This window comes from Ascidia mentula, chromosome 2 (genome assembly GCF_947561715.1).
Source record: "Ascidia mentula chromosome 2, kaAscMent1.1, whole genome shotgun sequence".
Lineage (NCBI taxonomy): Eukaryota > Metazoa > Chordata > Ascidiacea > Phlebobranchia > Ascidiidae > Ascidia > Ascidia mentula.
In genome coordinates this window covers 2737380-2752193 of record NC_138567.1, presented here as the reverse complement: position 1 = coordinate 2752193, position 14814 = coordinate 2737380, and the positions used below count along the sequence as shown (strand labels likewise).

General features: G+C 37.6%; 2 protein-coding genes across 3 annotated transcripts; both read right to left on the bottom strand.

Moving 5' to 3' along the window:
* Nucleotides 1-4109: 4109 nt before the first annotated feature.
* On the bottom strand, nt 4110-10798 carry LOC145889327 (uncharacterized). Of its 2 annotated transcripts, XM_082980264.1 has the most exons (13): nt 10537-10798; nt 9758-9863; nt 9648-9703; nt 9477-9568; nt 9229-9406; nt 8577-8669; nt 8306-8410; nt 7000-7107; nt 6819-6944; nt 6219-6338; nt 5858-5965; nt 5631-5732; nt 4110-5027 (listed from the first exon to the last, which is right to left on the bottom strand). In XM_082980264.1, the coding sequence occupies exons 1-13, from the start codon at nt 10670-10672 to the stop codon at nt 4264-4266; spliced, it is 2094 nt and encodes a 697-aa protein (XP_082836390.1). In that variant the 5' UTR covers nt 10673-10798; the 3' UTR covers nt 4110-4263. The 2 variants fall into 2 exon arrangements, with proteins under 2 accessions (XP_082836390.1, XP_082836391.1); XM_082980265.1 differs by lacking the exon at nt 9758-9863 and having other exon boundaries at nt 10537-10599.
* Nucleotides 10799-12406: 1608 nt separating this feature from the next.
* LOC145890355 (uncharacterized) lies at nt 12407-13561 on the bottom strand. Its single transcript, XM_082981344.1, has one exon. The coding sequence runs from the start codon at nt 13559-13561 to the stop codon at nt 12587-12589; it is 975 nt and encodes a 324-aa protein (XP_082837470.1). The 3' UTR covers nt 12407-12586.
* Between the last annotated feature and the right edge of the window lie 1253 nt (nt 13562-14814).

The window sequence follows — 14814 nt, the reverse complement described above, 5'->3', positions numbered from 1 at the left end:
GACGAATCACAACCTGCAAAAACGTCTCTCGGTTTCACTTAGCGTCTCGTGTTAGTCCGGTTTTATCTTTGATCTCGCCAGTCATTGGCCCAACGGTGTCACGTGAGAGGAAGGGAGCGCTGCGATATAAAATCAACGTGCGGTGACTGGTGCGTTCGCGACAATTCGTGAATAAAATAAATTGACACAAAACATTTAACTAAGCAGGTGGAAGGTGGAAAAACAAAAGGTGAAAAAGAACGTGGCGTAAAAGAATACGTGACACAACGAAAGCGTGAAACTTGGAAAGGAAACGCCAACAAGCGATCGCAAGTTCTTTTGCGCTACAAAAACGTTTGATAAAAGTAGATAAATAATAATACTACTATTTATTACACGTTTTTTGTACTTAAACATGCTATATTTCTTCATAATAGTCCTACGTAAGTTTAAAATACATGTTAAATTAAAAACAGACAAAAAAGTAGCCTCTGCTATTTCTCTTCAGATTGAATGAAAAACGGTATTAGTGGCAAATGTTCGGTCACAATACCGTGTGTTCGTAAACAATGCTCCATGTTTGGAAACAATGGTCAGTTTAAGCATATTGGTGCTAAACCTTAAAAAAATTCAAACTGAGAAGATCAGTGTTGACGAAGCAGGATTTGTATGACGGATATGTTAGGCTCCATAAATTCACAATTATTGTGTTGAAGAATATATAGTAGTAGTTTAGTTTATGGACTTTGGTTAATAACATGTTTGTGGTACTGCATACCGTTAACGCGGTAACTAAACACTTCTTTACACCGCCTGTATCGAACAGTGGCGCCATATTTTGAACACTTAGAATGGTGAAAAAGGCAGAAAGTGATGCCCGGATTATAAGAATCAAACAAATTAATGTTAATATTCAACCATCATTGCATAATATAATGCAGTAGGCTAATGTTCCAGCCACTTTTCCTGGAAAGTCGGAGTGAGATTTGAATGGCGTGATTGCCCCACTGCACAGGTTTTCCTACGTATATGTGAAGGTTACCTGACAAGTTGTGCGCTTGCACATCAGTGTACTTTGGCCACAATATACCCCGTGAAACCACTGAGAGCTCAGTTGGTAGAGCGTTGGGCCTGGTTAGCCCAGGGTCGTGAGTTTAAACCTCACCGAGAGCTTCATTTATCACGCATTGACCGGATTGGTTGGGGTTTTAATTATTTATGTGCATTTTGCAGGTTCACACACAGCGGTATACTGATATGCCTCTTGCTGGAAGACGAGGGTTTTTTAAACAGGAAACTGCAACAAATCGCGCCACGGAGATGGACTTTACGTTCATAGAAACTGCGGTTCCAATGCATATCCTTGCAAAGGATAATTGAAGTTGCTTTTTTCGAGGGTGGAGGAGAAGGTGAAAAATGGTATTGTACGAAATGGACACAAAATTTTCACTGGAGAACAAAACGCAATGTATGTTTGATAGCTCAGTAGGCTATAGACCGTGGTTCTTCGCTGATTTTTCTCAGGGTTAAAAAAACGTAGCAGGGAAAAACTGCAATAATTCTGTGCCTGGCATGTTTCTGAAAAGCTAACACAACTTCTTGCAGATATAGTTTGAATTTTCGTTACAAAGAGGCATAACTTCGTCTACGGTGATTGCGACAGGATGCTTTCGATCAACACTAAGACTTGGTGTCATAGATAATAAACAAAAGCCTTTTCCGTCATGTTTTCGGCCAAAATCCCGTCGCAGAATGAACAAAGATGACACAATGGGTTTCGCGCGCTGTCTAACTTTTTTTCGCGAGCTTCTTAACCCATGATGACGTTTCAACGCTGAGGACATAACACTGAAATAAGACGGTTGCAATCGTAATGTATATCTCAGATATTGGCAAACTTGTGACCCACAGCGAAGACTATGCCTGGTTCGTTTTTTTTTTTATTTGTCGCGCCAGGGCTTAGTATAAATTATTGTCATTCGAAAAATTCTCCATACTGCTGTTTAATGGTTTTTTATTGTTTTTCGGTTACAGTGTTTAAATTTTTATTAAATAATGTAGTTGGGTTTATTCATTAAACTGCATTCGTTTGTTTCTCTTATGCGGTCTGTTGGCCTACCTGTCAATTTTTTGATTATTTTTGGCCGCGAGTCGATAATTCTACACACTTGCATACGCCAGGAGTTAACTTCGTGACGTTTCAATAGTTGGTTACTCTGGTACGACGTAGGATTTGCGCTTTCGTCTAAAGTCTCCAAAAAATATAGACAAGCTACAGTCGACACAATTCGTCGAATATACTAGTTGTCACCTGAACTGGTGCCTGTTCTGAACGCTTGCTAAATTACCTTTAAAATACAAATGTTAAATAGAAAACTACGAACAGCGAACATTAAACATTGACAATTCAGAGAATATTTTGTCATTGTTGGCAATGTTACAGAAGAATTTGAACAGGGCGAAAATCGTGTTTTATAAAAATCTTCAACCACTGACACGCGGAACATACAAAAAATTACTTTGGAATGCAAAACCCAGGCAAGTGGGAAAATTACTCATCCGTAACATGTAAACAGTGACGTCATGGGCCATTGTGGTTTAGAGACGTTTGCAGTTGTAAAACATGAACGTGCAATTGTTTTTGAAAAAAGACAAACTTGTCACACTAGAATTGTCACTGCAAATCAACTTTTACTGTGCTGCGGGCATTTTTTGTTGTGTGTTTATGCAAATTGTACCTTTGTAAAATAAATTGACTTCAATTAAGGAATTGTAGCAAGGGCCAGCAGTAGAAATAGAAACATGGAAATTTCTCCTTACTCTCACCCCAGCGAATCTCACCAACCCTGCACTGCTGTCATCTCAAATGTATGCCCGATTTATCGTACTGATTCAATCCACAATATATTCACCAAAAAAGTCTCAAGATGTGTATTAAGTTTTTTGAAAGGTTTCAGTACTTTCATCTGGTGCAAACTGCAAATATGGTGCTGGATGTCAAAATCCCAAAATGAGAAAATTGGCTTGTTAGAATGTAAACACTGGAACTTACGAGAATATAGATGACCATGTCCTCAAACCTTTGTCAGGTATTTGTTTAACCAACACAACCAAGATTTGTATTAATTAGTCAGAAGCAAAAGGCCTCTGATTGATATCAGTAGATTTATTACCAAAATCTTTAACAGTTTTCCATTCCAAAAAGTTGGGTTGATGTGCAGTACCCATGATGGAAATGCATTCTTTTATTCAACATGCATTCGTAGCGGAATCGACTATAGTAAGCAGTTGTAATTTGGTTTTATAGCATACAGAAAAGTTTTTTACCTTGCACATGTGGAATGGTTGGTAAGGTTATTCTGCCCTGGTAGGGTTGGGCAAACTTTTCTATTGACAGTCCAAAAATCATCAAATATTTGACATTTTTTAACCATTATAAAGCAGACAATTAGAGTTAAACCAAAACCTATTAACAATAATTATGCTTTAAAATGTGGCCCAGATAAGTGATGTGTTCAAACATCAAACTGCAGTACGAACCTTCTTTTTAAAATGTCACTTATTTGCACAAACTCCCAGCAGGCTAGATACAAAGACCTAATGTGCTGCATTTGGCTCTTTAGGCATCAGGGGTTGTAACCAAAAAGTGGCACCAACATGGCACCTTTGTGTGTTTTCTGTTTGTACTACTCATTGAATCCACTGTATGCTAAATCGATAATACAGTCTGCAGCCTTTAGCATGATGTTGGCAATTTTATTACTTTGCAAAGTTTATAGCACTGTTTAAAGTTTTTTATAATACCTATTGTTGGGAGCACCAAATACATGTGCTAAAAACTAGTAATGTGAAAAAAGCTAGTTAAAACTATGGCACATTCGAATCACATATTTATCGAACAGAATTACCCAATACATTGGTAAGTTTTTCATACTTAAATAGTTTTTTTTTATGGTGTTACGCACTTTCATTAAAGATAAAAGCAAAATCTTACCAGGACACTAACTTTCTTTGACTAAAGTTGGTTTCTCTTTAAGCTGACATATAATATTCTGCATTTTTACATAACACCTTGCATTCACTTTACCAAAGCTTAATCTTGAAGTCAACATCATTTATTTATTCTTTATTATCAGCTACAAATCACTAACGACATGAAAATAATAATCACAAAATTCATTAAGTGCATGGTAGCTAACTTCCATTTTCATGTAAATTACATAAACAATGCATAATTCAAACATATTTAACAAAAACACACATTTTGTGTTTGTGATGTCACAATTATTTCCTTTGTGCAAGTTTTGATTCAACTTCACTTAAATTGTTTTCACTTTTTTCAATCCACTCCTCCCTTTCCTCTTCACTCATGTCTGTTGCCATTCTGAAAGCTTGGATTGCTTCTTTATAATAATTCACGCTTTCATTCAATCGATTTGTTTTCTTGCAAACAACACCAAGCATGTACAACAAAAGTCGGAACACTTCATGCTTTGCTGAGTTTTCACCAAACTGTTTCCTCATCATTTCAAGTCCAAGTTTAATTGTTGATTCCCTCGACGAATAATCTCCGATTAAACATTGACTCAATTCAATCCCGAGCAAACACCGCACTTGATTCTCACATCTGATATCTTCTTCCACGTTTTGAATATTTTGTATTTTGAGTCTCATCGTTTCCATGAGTGGGATCACATGACCACGAATTATTCGTTTGTTTTCAAGTTTTTGATTCGAATCCGATGTTTCCATCAAATCTATGCATGCCACACTCAAAGCCCAAACACAATCCTTCACACCTTCCACCGCTTCATCTCCATCACGTTTGACATAAAGTTCAGACGCAACATCGAAAAATAAAATCGATTCCAAATATTTTCCCTCATCTCTCTTTTCATATCCAGTTGTTTCCAAATCTTCTGCAGTTTCCCCACGACCTTCAAGCGCCCTTGAAAGTTGGTTTCTTGTTTCATTTGCTTCAGAATATTTATGTTTTTCCAACAAATTCACGTAAGTTTGGATCAAATAAGTTGGATCGATGTTTCCATCTGAAATAAAAACAATTTCTTTAATTTAAACCCAAATAAATCCAACCTCCCGCCATCACATACCCTGGCGGTCTATTCAAAGTGTCTGTGTTTCGGGGGAATTTTTTTTAGTGGCGCTAAAGAGTGGTAAACGTGTATTTTTTTAAAAAGGGGACACAATGGAAAAAGAAATTTAAGATTTCGTACTTTTAATGTTTTACGATTTATCAGAAAAGGAATTTTGATTATGTTTGGTAAAAAATCACAGAGTATACACATCAATGCCGTTATTTGTGATGTCATAAAACAACAAATGTGCTGTAAAACCTATGTATGTTTTGTCACGAAATATGTGATATTTGAAAGTCCTAAATGTTCATTTTTCCCGAACTTTCCCGATACAGTGGTATTTAATTATAAAATGTTGTATCCACTGTATAATCAACAGCTTTCTTTGAAGCATTTTACATTGCTTGCATTTCTGTTAAATGGTATTCCTACATTTCTCTTACATGACAACTTATTCATGTTTCAATACTAGTAGTTTTAAAAAGGGGGTGCTAGCAGTTTGTTCCTAGGGGTTACCAACAACAGATACAGTTTTCTTCAAATTGTTTTTATTACGTGTTTGCTGCTGTTCCTGCATAACTTTTCCTGCATTTATCTGTTCATCACTTGAAAGCTGATCATGGGTTACATCATAAGGGGTATGATGCTGTTCAGTGCCTTGAAAGTGATTAAACAAAAGTAAATCTAAGCTACACCCTTGGTGATGTTTTGTAATTTAAGAAAATATAACTTTGCATATGTGTTACGTAAATCAATGGGCTTGTAATAAACAATGAAATTACCTGTTTGTTGTATTGCTCCCCGGATAATATTCCCAGTATATACTTGTGGAATATTTAATAGTTCAGTGAACCTTGGGCTATTCGAAGAGGCTGAATGTTCTTCAGAACCTTGAACAGGTTTTACAAAAATATGTTTTTCATGTTTTTGTCTTGCTAGCACAAAGGAAATTGGCTTGTATGTGGCTTAGTGGTAATACTATTCCCCAAAACACTTGAAAATGTATACAGGACCTTACAAAGTTAAAAAAATATGAAAAGATATACATGGAGAATCATGTGCAAAAAAACTGTTACAAAACAAGGTTAAATTTTAACTCAAATTTACTAATTAGTTTAAGTGTTTGTTCACAAGAAAACTTACCTGAAAGTTGCATCAATACTTTTGCAGCATCTGATTGCATAGTAGAAATATCACTGGTTGTTTCAGATCCACCAAAAATTGTCGGGTTGTTAGACATTTCAACATGGTTTGCAGTGAATTCTATATTTGGAAACATAATAAATATTACTCAGGATAAAAAAAAATCAAGTCATGATAAAAGTAAAACATAACCAACAGGTATTTAAAACTTCTTTATATTACGATACTCTCCACACTACAAGAGTCAACATGACATTGACGCCAAGTTTTTTGTGTGACAAATTGCAATGATATCACTGCATAAGAATGGTTCCTTATTTTTTTCAGAATCTAGTTGGCATTGTATTCTATCAGCAACACCTATTTTTTATTTTGATTTATAGAGGACTGCAATTTAAAACTTCTGTTGGTTTTATAACATTGATTAATATCACTGCATATTTTCTTGTTATAAATCTTGTTTTTGCTTTGAAACAATATTTGAAAAAAAAGACTTAGAAGAAAAAAAATGCGAAATACACATTTGCCACACATGCATGCCCATGTGTCCTTTTTTGCATTTCCATGTGACATTACATTGATTCTTAGTTGAATCTATACCTGTTTGTGACGTTTGTGCGGTATTTAGAGATTGCAGTGTTGGATTGGTGAATACTATGGGATCATTCCTTGGTGGGTAATTGGAGACAGCATTATAGGAACTTCCATCATTCATGAAAGTAAAATCTATGTACAAGAAGTAGATAATATATGGAGAGAATGCAAATTTCTTTAGTTCTACTTCTTTGCTGTGGTGGAGCTGATGAAATTGTGTTTTGTTGTGCTGCATGGTTTTGGTAAAGAGGAACTTCAAAATAAGTAGGACCTCCACCATTAATTGAAGTATATCCTAAATTTGATTTGAATAAAATTAATATTTTGTAATACTCTTATTCTAACGAAGTTAAAACAAAAAATAAAAGTTTCAGATTAGTAGATAAATTTTAAACTAGTGGTTCCATACTCGGCGTCCGTGGACCACCAAGGGGTCCACACAATGGTTTTAAGGGGCTAGAGAATGTAAAAAAGAAAAGCAATTGTTCCTAAACTTTCCTATCTTCTGCATTCCACCCATTGTTTATTTTAAGGCCGCATCTCTCAATTAAATCCCAAAAATTGAGTTTTAGAAGTCATTTGTTATTGTGCACCTGGTTACAGTTTCTCTTGTTTGCCAAAAACAATTGCCGGGTCTGATGACTCATGAAGGGGGACTGCTATTGCTGAACAGAAAAAAAATTGATTGCAGCTGCATTAAGACAGCACATTGGGGGGTTTTGCAAAGGCTAACTGCTAAATTGTCAGTCCTAGGGGGTGTACAAACAGCCCCGGTGGGGCCCCAAGACAATTACAAGACATCTAATTCTTCATGAATTGTGTAGAGGAGGGTTGGTGGCTTCACTTAATCGCAAATGGAGGTAACTTTCTCTGATTCATTTTTTCACAAAACAAACCTACACTTTTTTCTGCTTTTTTGACCAAAATAATGGCCAACAGAGGGTCAAAATGCCCCCGGGGGAGCAGTTTAAGTACTTATTTTGATTATAAATTTGGCCACAATTCCTTGCCAAGGGTCCGCACTAACAGAAAATCACAAATTGAACATACTTTCTCTGATTCATTTTTTCACAAAATCAACCTCAATATTTGGGTAGTTTTTCAGCTACATGTACAACAGCACCCTCTACCAATTTACTGCCTGACTAATAGCCCTGAAAAACAAACTAAAACTGCCCCAAACACGCTGAAAATCGCCCTGGCAACAGCCTGTTCATCTGCGCTCATTCAACCAAAACACTGGCGCCCATGCATGACCCATTGCATTGTTACACATAATTTTACTCTGTTACGCAGGAGTTCAAGAAGGGCAATTCCCAACCGGGAAAGTCTTTTCCATAGAAATACAGAGATGCGGCCTAAAGAAATGTAAAACTTAGTTTGTTGCAAGACGTCCAAAGTAAATTTACATATGGATCGGTGAGAGACTTGATGATTGATAAAGCAGGTCTGTAAACACAGAATGGAAAGAAACACACCAATCGTTAAAATACCTGTTTGTGTAGGAAAACTTGGTGTAGTGTACTGGGGTTGCCGTGTGACGTGGTTTGGAACAATGCCTTGATTTTGTAGAATGTTGTTGTTATTTCCAGCACTTACTAAAATTAAATAAAAAAACGTTCGTGCTACAACTAATCCAAGATGCATGCCAGTATCAAACATTTTAACCTGTTTACAATTACTAACCCAATGAAAATGTCAAACATTTCATAAACGTTTCATTCAAAGTCATCCATAACACTTACTTTCATCTATTTAAAATACCTGTTTGTGGTGGTAAGACACTTTGATGTGTAGGAAAACAAGTTCCACCATTATTGTTCACAGGGTTATGGAAACCATTCACTGAGGTATCATCTGTATTTGCAAAGCAAGAAAGATGTGTAACAATAACTAACTGCCATTGGATTGGCTGGGAAAATGTTTTGTATGCATTGATAACACTTACAATACCAAAAAAATGTTGCTTGATGTTAATCACAATTGCTGTTGTGCATGTCAGGTAACCAATTACCCAAAGTGGCCACCACACAATGTGTCCATAAAGTTTAATTGTAGGATCTATGTTGGCACTCAAATGCAAGAGTATATGGCCATGAGAAGATATGTTACTGGTATTGCTTGATTTAATGCTTTATTTTCAAAAACAACCAACTTTGGTCAATTGCATAGGTAAGGAAAATTACTGGAGATATAAATGTTCAGATTTTGAGTGGAAAAAGATTGTGTGCCCAGCAGGTACAGAAAATTATATCTGATGTGAAAGAATATTGCAGCATGTTTTTGTCTTTTACTTGATATTCTCTTGGGTTATATACAATGTTAGTGGATAATAGATTTATAAATGTAGAAAAGCCAATATTGGGTTTACAAACATAGAGAAGGCTGTAAGTTTTGTTAACTGAACTTCACATACCTGGCACTTTGTCCACAGCATATTCCACAAAACAGTCAAGTATTTTGGGCATTATCATGTCTGCATTTTTCTTGGGCATACATCTGAGCTTACATGCCACTAAGTTTCCAAAAGTTAAAAACTCATCTTCACATTCAGCTTGTGTGGGAGTTGGTGTTGTTGTGGTTTGTATTTTTTCCTAAAACAAAGATAGACAATTGCTGTTTATATAATATTCCTTTATAACATTCTTAAGAGTGTTTATTTACCTGACATTCAGCCTTACGCTTTTTGCAAGGAGGTGGCAAGTCCATGGCAGACGACATTCTCTCTTCCTCTAATGCTTCGTTTGCTTCTGATTCTACAAATCAATAAGACACATAGATTTCCCTTTCACCAATATAATTGCTGCAAAAAAATGACCAATGTGCTGCAGGTACCTGTTTCTGACAACTCAGTCATATCCAAATCCGTGATGTCCAAATCGGTCACAACTCTACAAACAAAGTATTGAAATGAAAATACAAAAACAATTTACAGCTCTACTTACAGTTTGTTTCTTAAATGGTGCTTCAAGAATTGAAGATCCTTATAATACACCCATTGTCTTGCACCAGTTTTACTGCCATTTTCAAGGCTGTCCAAACTTTTTTTTACTTTTAAAAAGCGATCACGTAAACTTTTCCATCTGTCCTTGCATATATTCAGGGGCGTATCCAGGAATTTTTAAAGGAGGGGGTCCAAATTTTTTAGGGAATTCCCCGATTTTCAGGTATAAACTAAGTTTAATTGTGGGCGAGAATCGCAAAACACGAACGCCGGTGTTCCCGCAAATTGTCACATAAACGGTGGCTTTCTGGCTTGCGCAATTGTGTAACGCTATGGAAAGTTTAACAACTAAACTAATTGACTTTCATGCAAGTAAACCGCTTGTTATTACAACGTGGCCACTGAAAAACGACGTTTCGTCCTTGAACTGACGAAAAATGACACTTGTTTCGTAACAATGCAACATGTTTGGTAACAATACCAAGTGTTCGGTAACAATGCTCCCTGTTTGGAAACAATGGCGAACGCAACCATGATGCGGTTTTTAGGTCAACGTCAAGGAAAATTTCTGGTTTTCACGCGGATTTTGACAAAAAAATACAGTGGCGTTTGTTTAGTTATTAAAAAAGACAAAAACATTTCACAAAGGGGGGGGTCCGGACCCCTCGGACCCCCCCCCTGGATACGCCCATGCATATATTCACTGAAAATACGAATTATTTATAATTATTCCTCCAATCACATATCATGTTATCATCAGTGATATAAACCAAAATTCACCTGGTTGGTTAGTTTTTGTGCTGATTAGTTTCCAAACTTTTTCTTTCTTTTCTGAGTTTTTATAATCCTTGTTTGCAGAATCGTATAAACACCGTGCTTTGTGAACCATTTGTATGAGCACTTTGCCAAAATCCATATTAAACTACTAATCAGTGTTTTAAAAACTTTACATAACACTGGTAAAATAGTTAAGTGAAATGTGGAAAAAATATATAGAGCCAGCAGGCCTGATACAAAATTAATTAAATTAATTTATTATACATTACTTCTCTTTCAAAACTCGGTCCTTAAACCTTGCTTCTGCCGACAAAATGAGAGGTAAACACTACCGTACCTTCTGTGTTTCCATCGCTGTCTGGTTTCGAAAGGGAACTAGCGGTTATTTATAGCCATAGGACGTTGGCCGGGTCGTCATTCGACGCTTTGACGCTTTGACGCTTCAACGCTTGGTTCTAGACTACGTGCTCACCGTGGCTGACTCGGTAAACAGCAATTTTCTCAACTTTTTTTGTTTTGCTATTTGTTCAACAGCGGTATGTGTTTCTCCAGTGCCAAATCATTATTTACAACTCCATAGGACCAATGTTGTCAGTAACTCCGTTTGACATTTTTTTGACCACACCGGATTCTAACCCTGGTTATCTTGACATCGAATTACGATTAGTTTTCTTCTTAGTATACAGGTCGGGCGCTTGACCAATGTTGCCAATCACCCACCCCCGTTTGACAATTAATCTATTGCGGGTTACTCTAAATTGTCTTGTGCCTAATAGTGTTTTATTTGGTGCAATGTTATAAGCTAGACCCGAAATAGCCTCTATGCTGCTTTGACAAATGCTGTTTAATCCAGCATGTCAACAGAAAAAAGTTTGTCTTGTGTCGATCATTTACTATATATCAACATTGCGTTTCCCTTTTGATTTCTTATTCTCCGCTAAACCAACACAGATTATTACGTCACATTAGCCACGTTTATTACGTCATTTCACCATTGCATTATGATGTTGAAATGACCTCATTCAGTCATTAGAACAGTTTTCCTGGTTGCGCGTGGAAGTTGGGTATGGGCAAAGAAAGCGTTGTACAGATTTATTCAGAATGTATGCTACCATTACAAAAGTATCAAGTCCCAGCCAAATCGCAGCTAACGTGAAAGTTGTTGATCGGTTGCAAAATATGCTGCTCGGTATACTTGGGTCTTGGTAAGCGCGGAACTTCCACCTTCTCGATAACCGCCTACGGTTCAAAGGTGTTCGGTTCTCGTCAGTTCATTGCATATGTTTACGGCGTAAATATACTGCTATCACGACGGGAAAATAAAATTATCAAATTATAAAAAATTACCGAGAATTGTTCTACAAGAACCCGTCGTGTCTCGCTCAACCAGTGAACAGTGCTCGACACAAAACGTAATTTAGTTTTGTCTGTACGTTTTTGGGGAAACCTTGCGATAGAAAACAGTTGAAGGAGTATTTTGCATAAACGCTACAACCTAATAACTGTACAAACTGCCCTTTTTTATATCGTTTGTAATGAGGCACACATAATCTCTGTCGTGCAATCGTACAGGACAGGAAATTTTATTTTAGGTTATTACCAGCAATAGTTGCACACTAAAAAATACTAAATCAGCATAGAGGTGTTAATTTTCACGTCTTTCAACTTCGGCTGCTGCAGAAGCCCTGTCAATAATTTTCAATTTAGCTGGTTTTTGGTGTGGGAATCAAACTAACAACATGCAGGGTGCAATGCAATTTACTTACTTTTGCGATAAGTTTTCTCACAAATCAAGATAAAACAGCGCTTTATCTGAAAAAGAAATTAGAAAACGAAAGGAAAAGAAAAATGCCTAAGTTTGGAACAAGCCACAGTAAAAAAAACTTAACAGGAAACAATAATGTAAAATGCCAGAGGAATAGAACTGACAAAACTAAAAGAAACGAAACAAATGAGGTTTCAACGTTTTTGCTGTCAGTTTTGTCCATCGTTCTGGTACTTTTAACAAAAAACAATATTTAAGTGCGTAACATTCAACAAAACAAGATATGATTTACAGTGGAATCGACTCCGTAGTATTCGGAGTTTCTTCTCCACGGAAACGGACACCGGGCAGGAGTCGCTCCCTCCAATCGGCAAACGAAAATGTGATCGCGAAGTTGTTCAACAGAAGGTCAAGCTGGAGTGCCAACGACCAGTAAATATGGACGACCCCCGTAGCATCGAGAATCACGAAAACACCGATAATTTGGGTTGTTGCTATGCAGAAAATGGTGCAGTACAGCAACCGACGTAACATTGACTCGATATCGGTTCGAGCTGGCTTGCAAACCGCCGCTAGAGTGAGCCACAGCGTACTGGAGCCGCTGACCAACGGGTAAGCTATCAGCGCGAGAAGAGTGAACTGGGATAGGAAACAGACGCTCATGAAGACGAAAATTACTGGAACGACAGAGAAAACTCCCTGGTCGGTTTCCCATATCACGACACAGCCTTCCGTCGTGCTTACAAGGCAGTATGTGAATTCGAAAGCAAATGCTGAACCGATCAGCAGCGCGTAGATGAAGAAAATCACCGCCGAACTGAGCGTCCGCGACACCTTCCCCACAGAATGCTTTAATAAGGGATCGGAGTAGAATTTGCGTTGCCTCGACCACAAGATGGTGTACACGAGGCAACTTCCGCCGCTGTAAAACACGGTCGCCGACCAATGGAGGGCGCTGCAACCCGCATAGCCAATGCGTCCCAGAAATAGATCACACAATGTCTGCACCGAATAGAGCGCGACCGCAAGCATTGACACAGGCACGACGCGGTGATAGAGGCGTTTGTTCTTGCGCCTCTTGCGGAAGCACTCGCGGTAAATAATCACCGCTAGGAGGTAGAACGAGACAGCGGAAAATAATATCACAGGTACGCGGCAGTTCCTGATGTAGCTCAAATCATCAAGTGAGCCATTGTGATGCTGATAAAACGTAACAGAGCAGTTTGTGACGTCAGCAAAAGGGTCACAGCACTTGGGCAACATCGAAACGATGTTGTTTTATTTAAAAAAAACACTTTCCTGCTGCTTAAACATCAAAATAGAGGATACTGGTTATTGTACTGAAAGAAATAATTTTTGCACATAAGTAGAAAACGCGATTTTGGCATTGCAACTACACAATGTTAAAATAAACAATAATTATATCAAAACACGCAACACGCGAATGTCTCTGAGCGTGACACTCACATGACCTTGAAGTAACCAGAGGTTGGAAATTACACGTGCCATGATTTGTTGATTCAAGTGTCGCAAATAACAAACAAACTATAAAAAAGTGCCTTTGCACTTGACCTAACGCCGATGTTACAGAGAAATTAGTGTCGCCAACATGCATTGAACCCAAGACGCGAGACCAACACTTTCAATCGTCAAAACTGTTGAATTATTGATTTTGTTTAAATCGAAACCAACAATTCTTGGTTCAGCCTCCAACACTGAAACATGACGATTAATGTTACTGCCAGATAAATACTATTTTACTGCCCTTCTCTTGTTATCTCCACAAGACCCAGAATAAACACGTGGTTATTCCAATACAGAGGTTCCCTACTTTTGTGAAAGATGACGCGCTCACCACTAACAAACTGTTAACGTTCCAGATGACCTTTTTTCGGAGAAATTCTCTGAGATAATGCACAAAGATAAATTGTTTATATTAGTGCAACAATTAAGGGGTCGCACAGATTGATACAGATTAAAATTCGCGAATCAACTCAAGAATACTTGCGACATGCCATCAACATCATTTGGGAACGTTTGGGCGATACTATTCGTAAAAGTAACTTTCCAAAGACGACATCCTTTGCCTCACACACAGCGACCGTACCTCGTATTCAAATTGGACCGAATTCCACCCCGGGAGGAAATAAAACAAGGGAGTTAACAGGAATTCGGACGCTGTATCGTTGTTAAACAGTCGTGACGAACTGTGCACAGTTCGAGTAAAACATTTCCGCAATATTTGTTGTTCGAATGGTCGTTGACTTTACAGTGAATCATTAATACGTAAAGGCCATAACCATGACATATACAACCCGAAATCACATTCACTTTGCTATACTACAGCGCAAATAACCTTTAATTGAAAATCAAAGTCTATGGACAAACAAAAAGCCACAGCATAGGTGGGTCGACCTTTGTATGTCCAGACATAAACATGCTTTCCATCTTCATAAAACGATTACTGCGAAACTCATCAATCTGTAAGAATCCCAACCTCCCAACCATTACTGCGA

Excerpts from the sequence above, each read along its gene's own strand:
- LOC145889327 (XM_082980264.1), bottom strand. The coding sequence starts at position 10,672 with ATGGATTTTGGCAAAGTGCTCATACAAATGGTTCACAAAGCACGGTGT. Across the intron at positions 9,864-10,536 it reads CACAAAAACTAACCAACCAG|TAAAAAAAAGTTTGGACAGC; the intron begins GTGAATTTTGGT and ends GCTTTTTAAAAG. Across the intron at positions 5,733-5,857 it reads GGGAGCAATACAACAAACAG|GCACTGAACAGCATCATACC; the intron begins GTAATTTCATTG and ends ATCACTTTCAAG.
- LOC145890355 (XM_082981344.1), bottom strand. The coding sequence starts at position 13,561 with ATGTTGCCCAAGTGCTGTGACCCTTTTGCTGACGTCACAAACTGCTCT.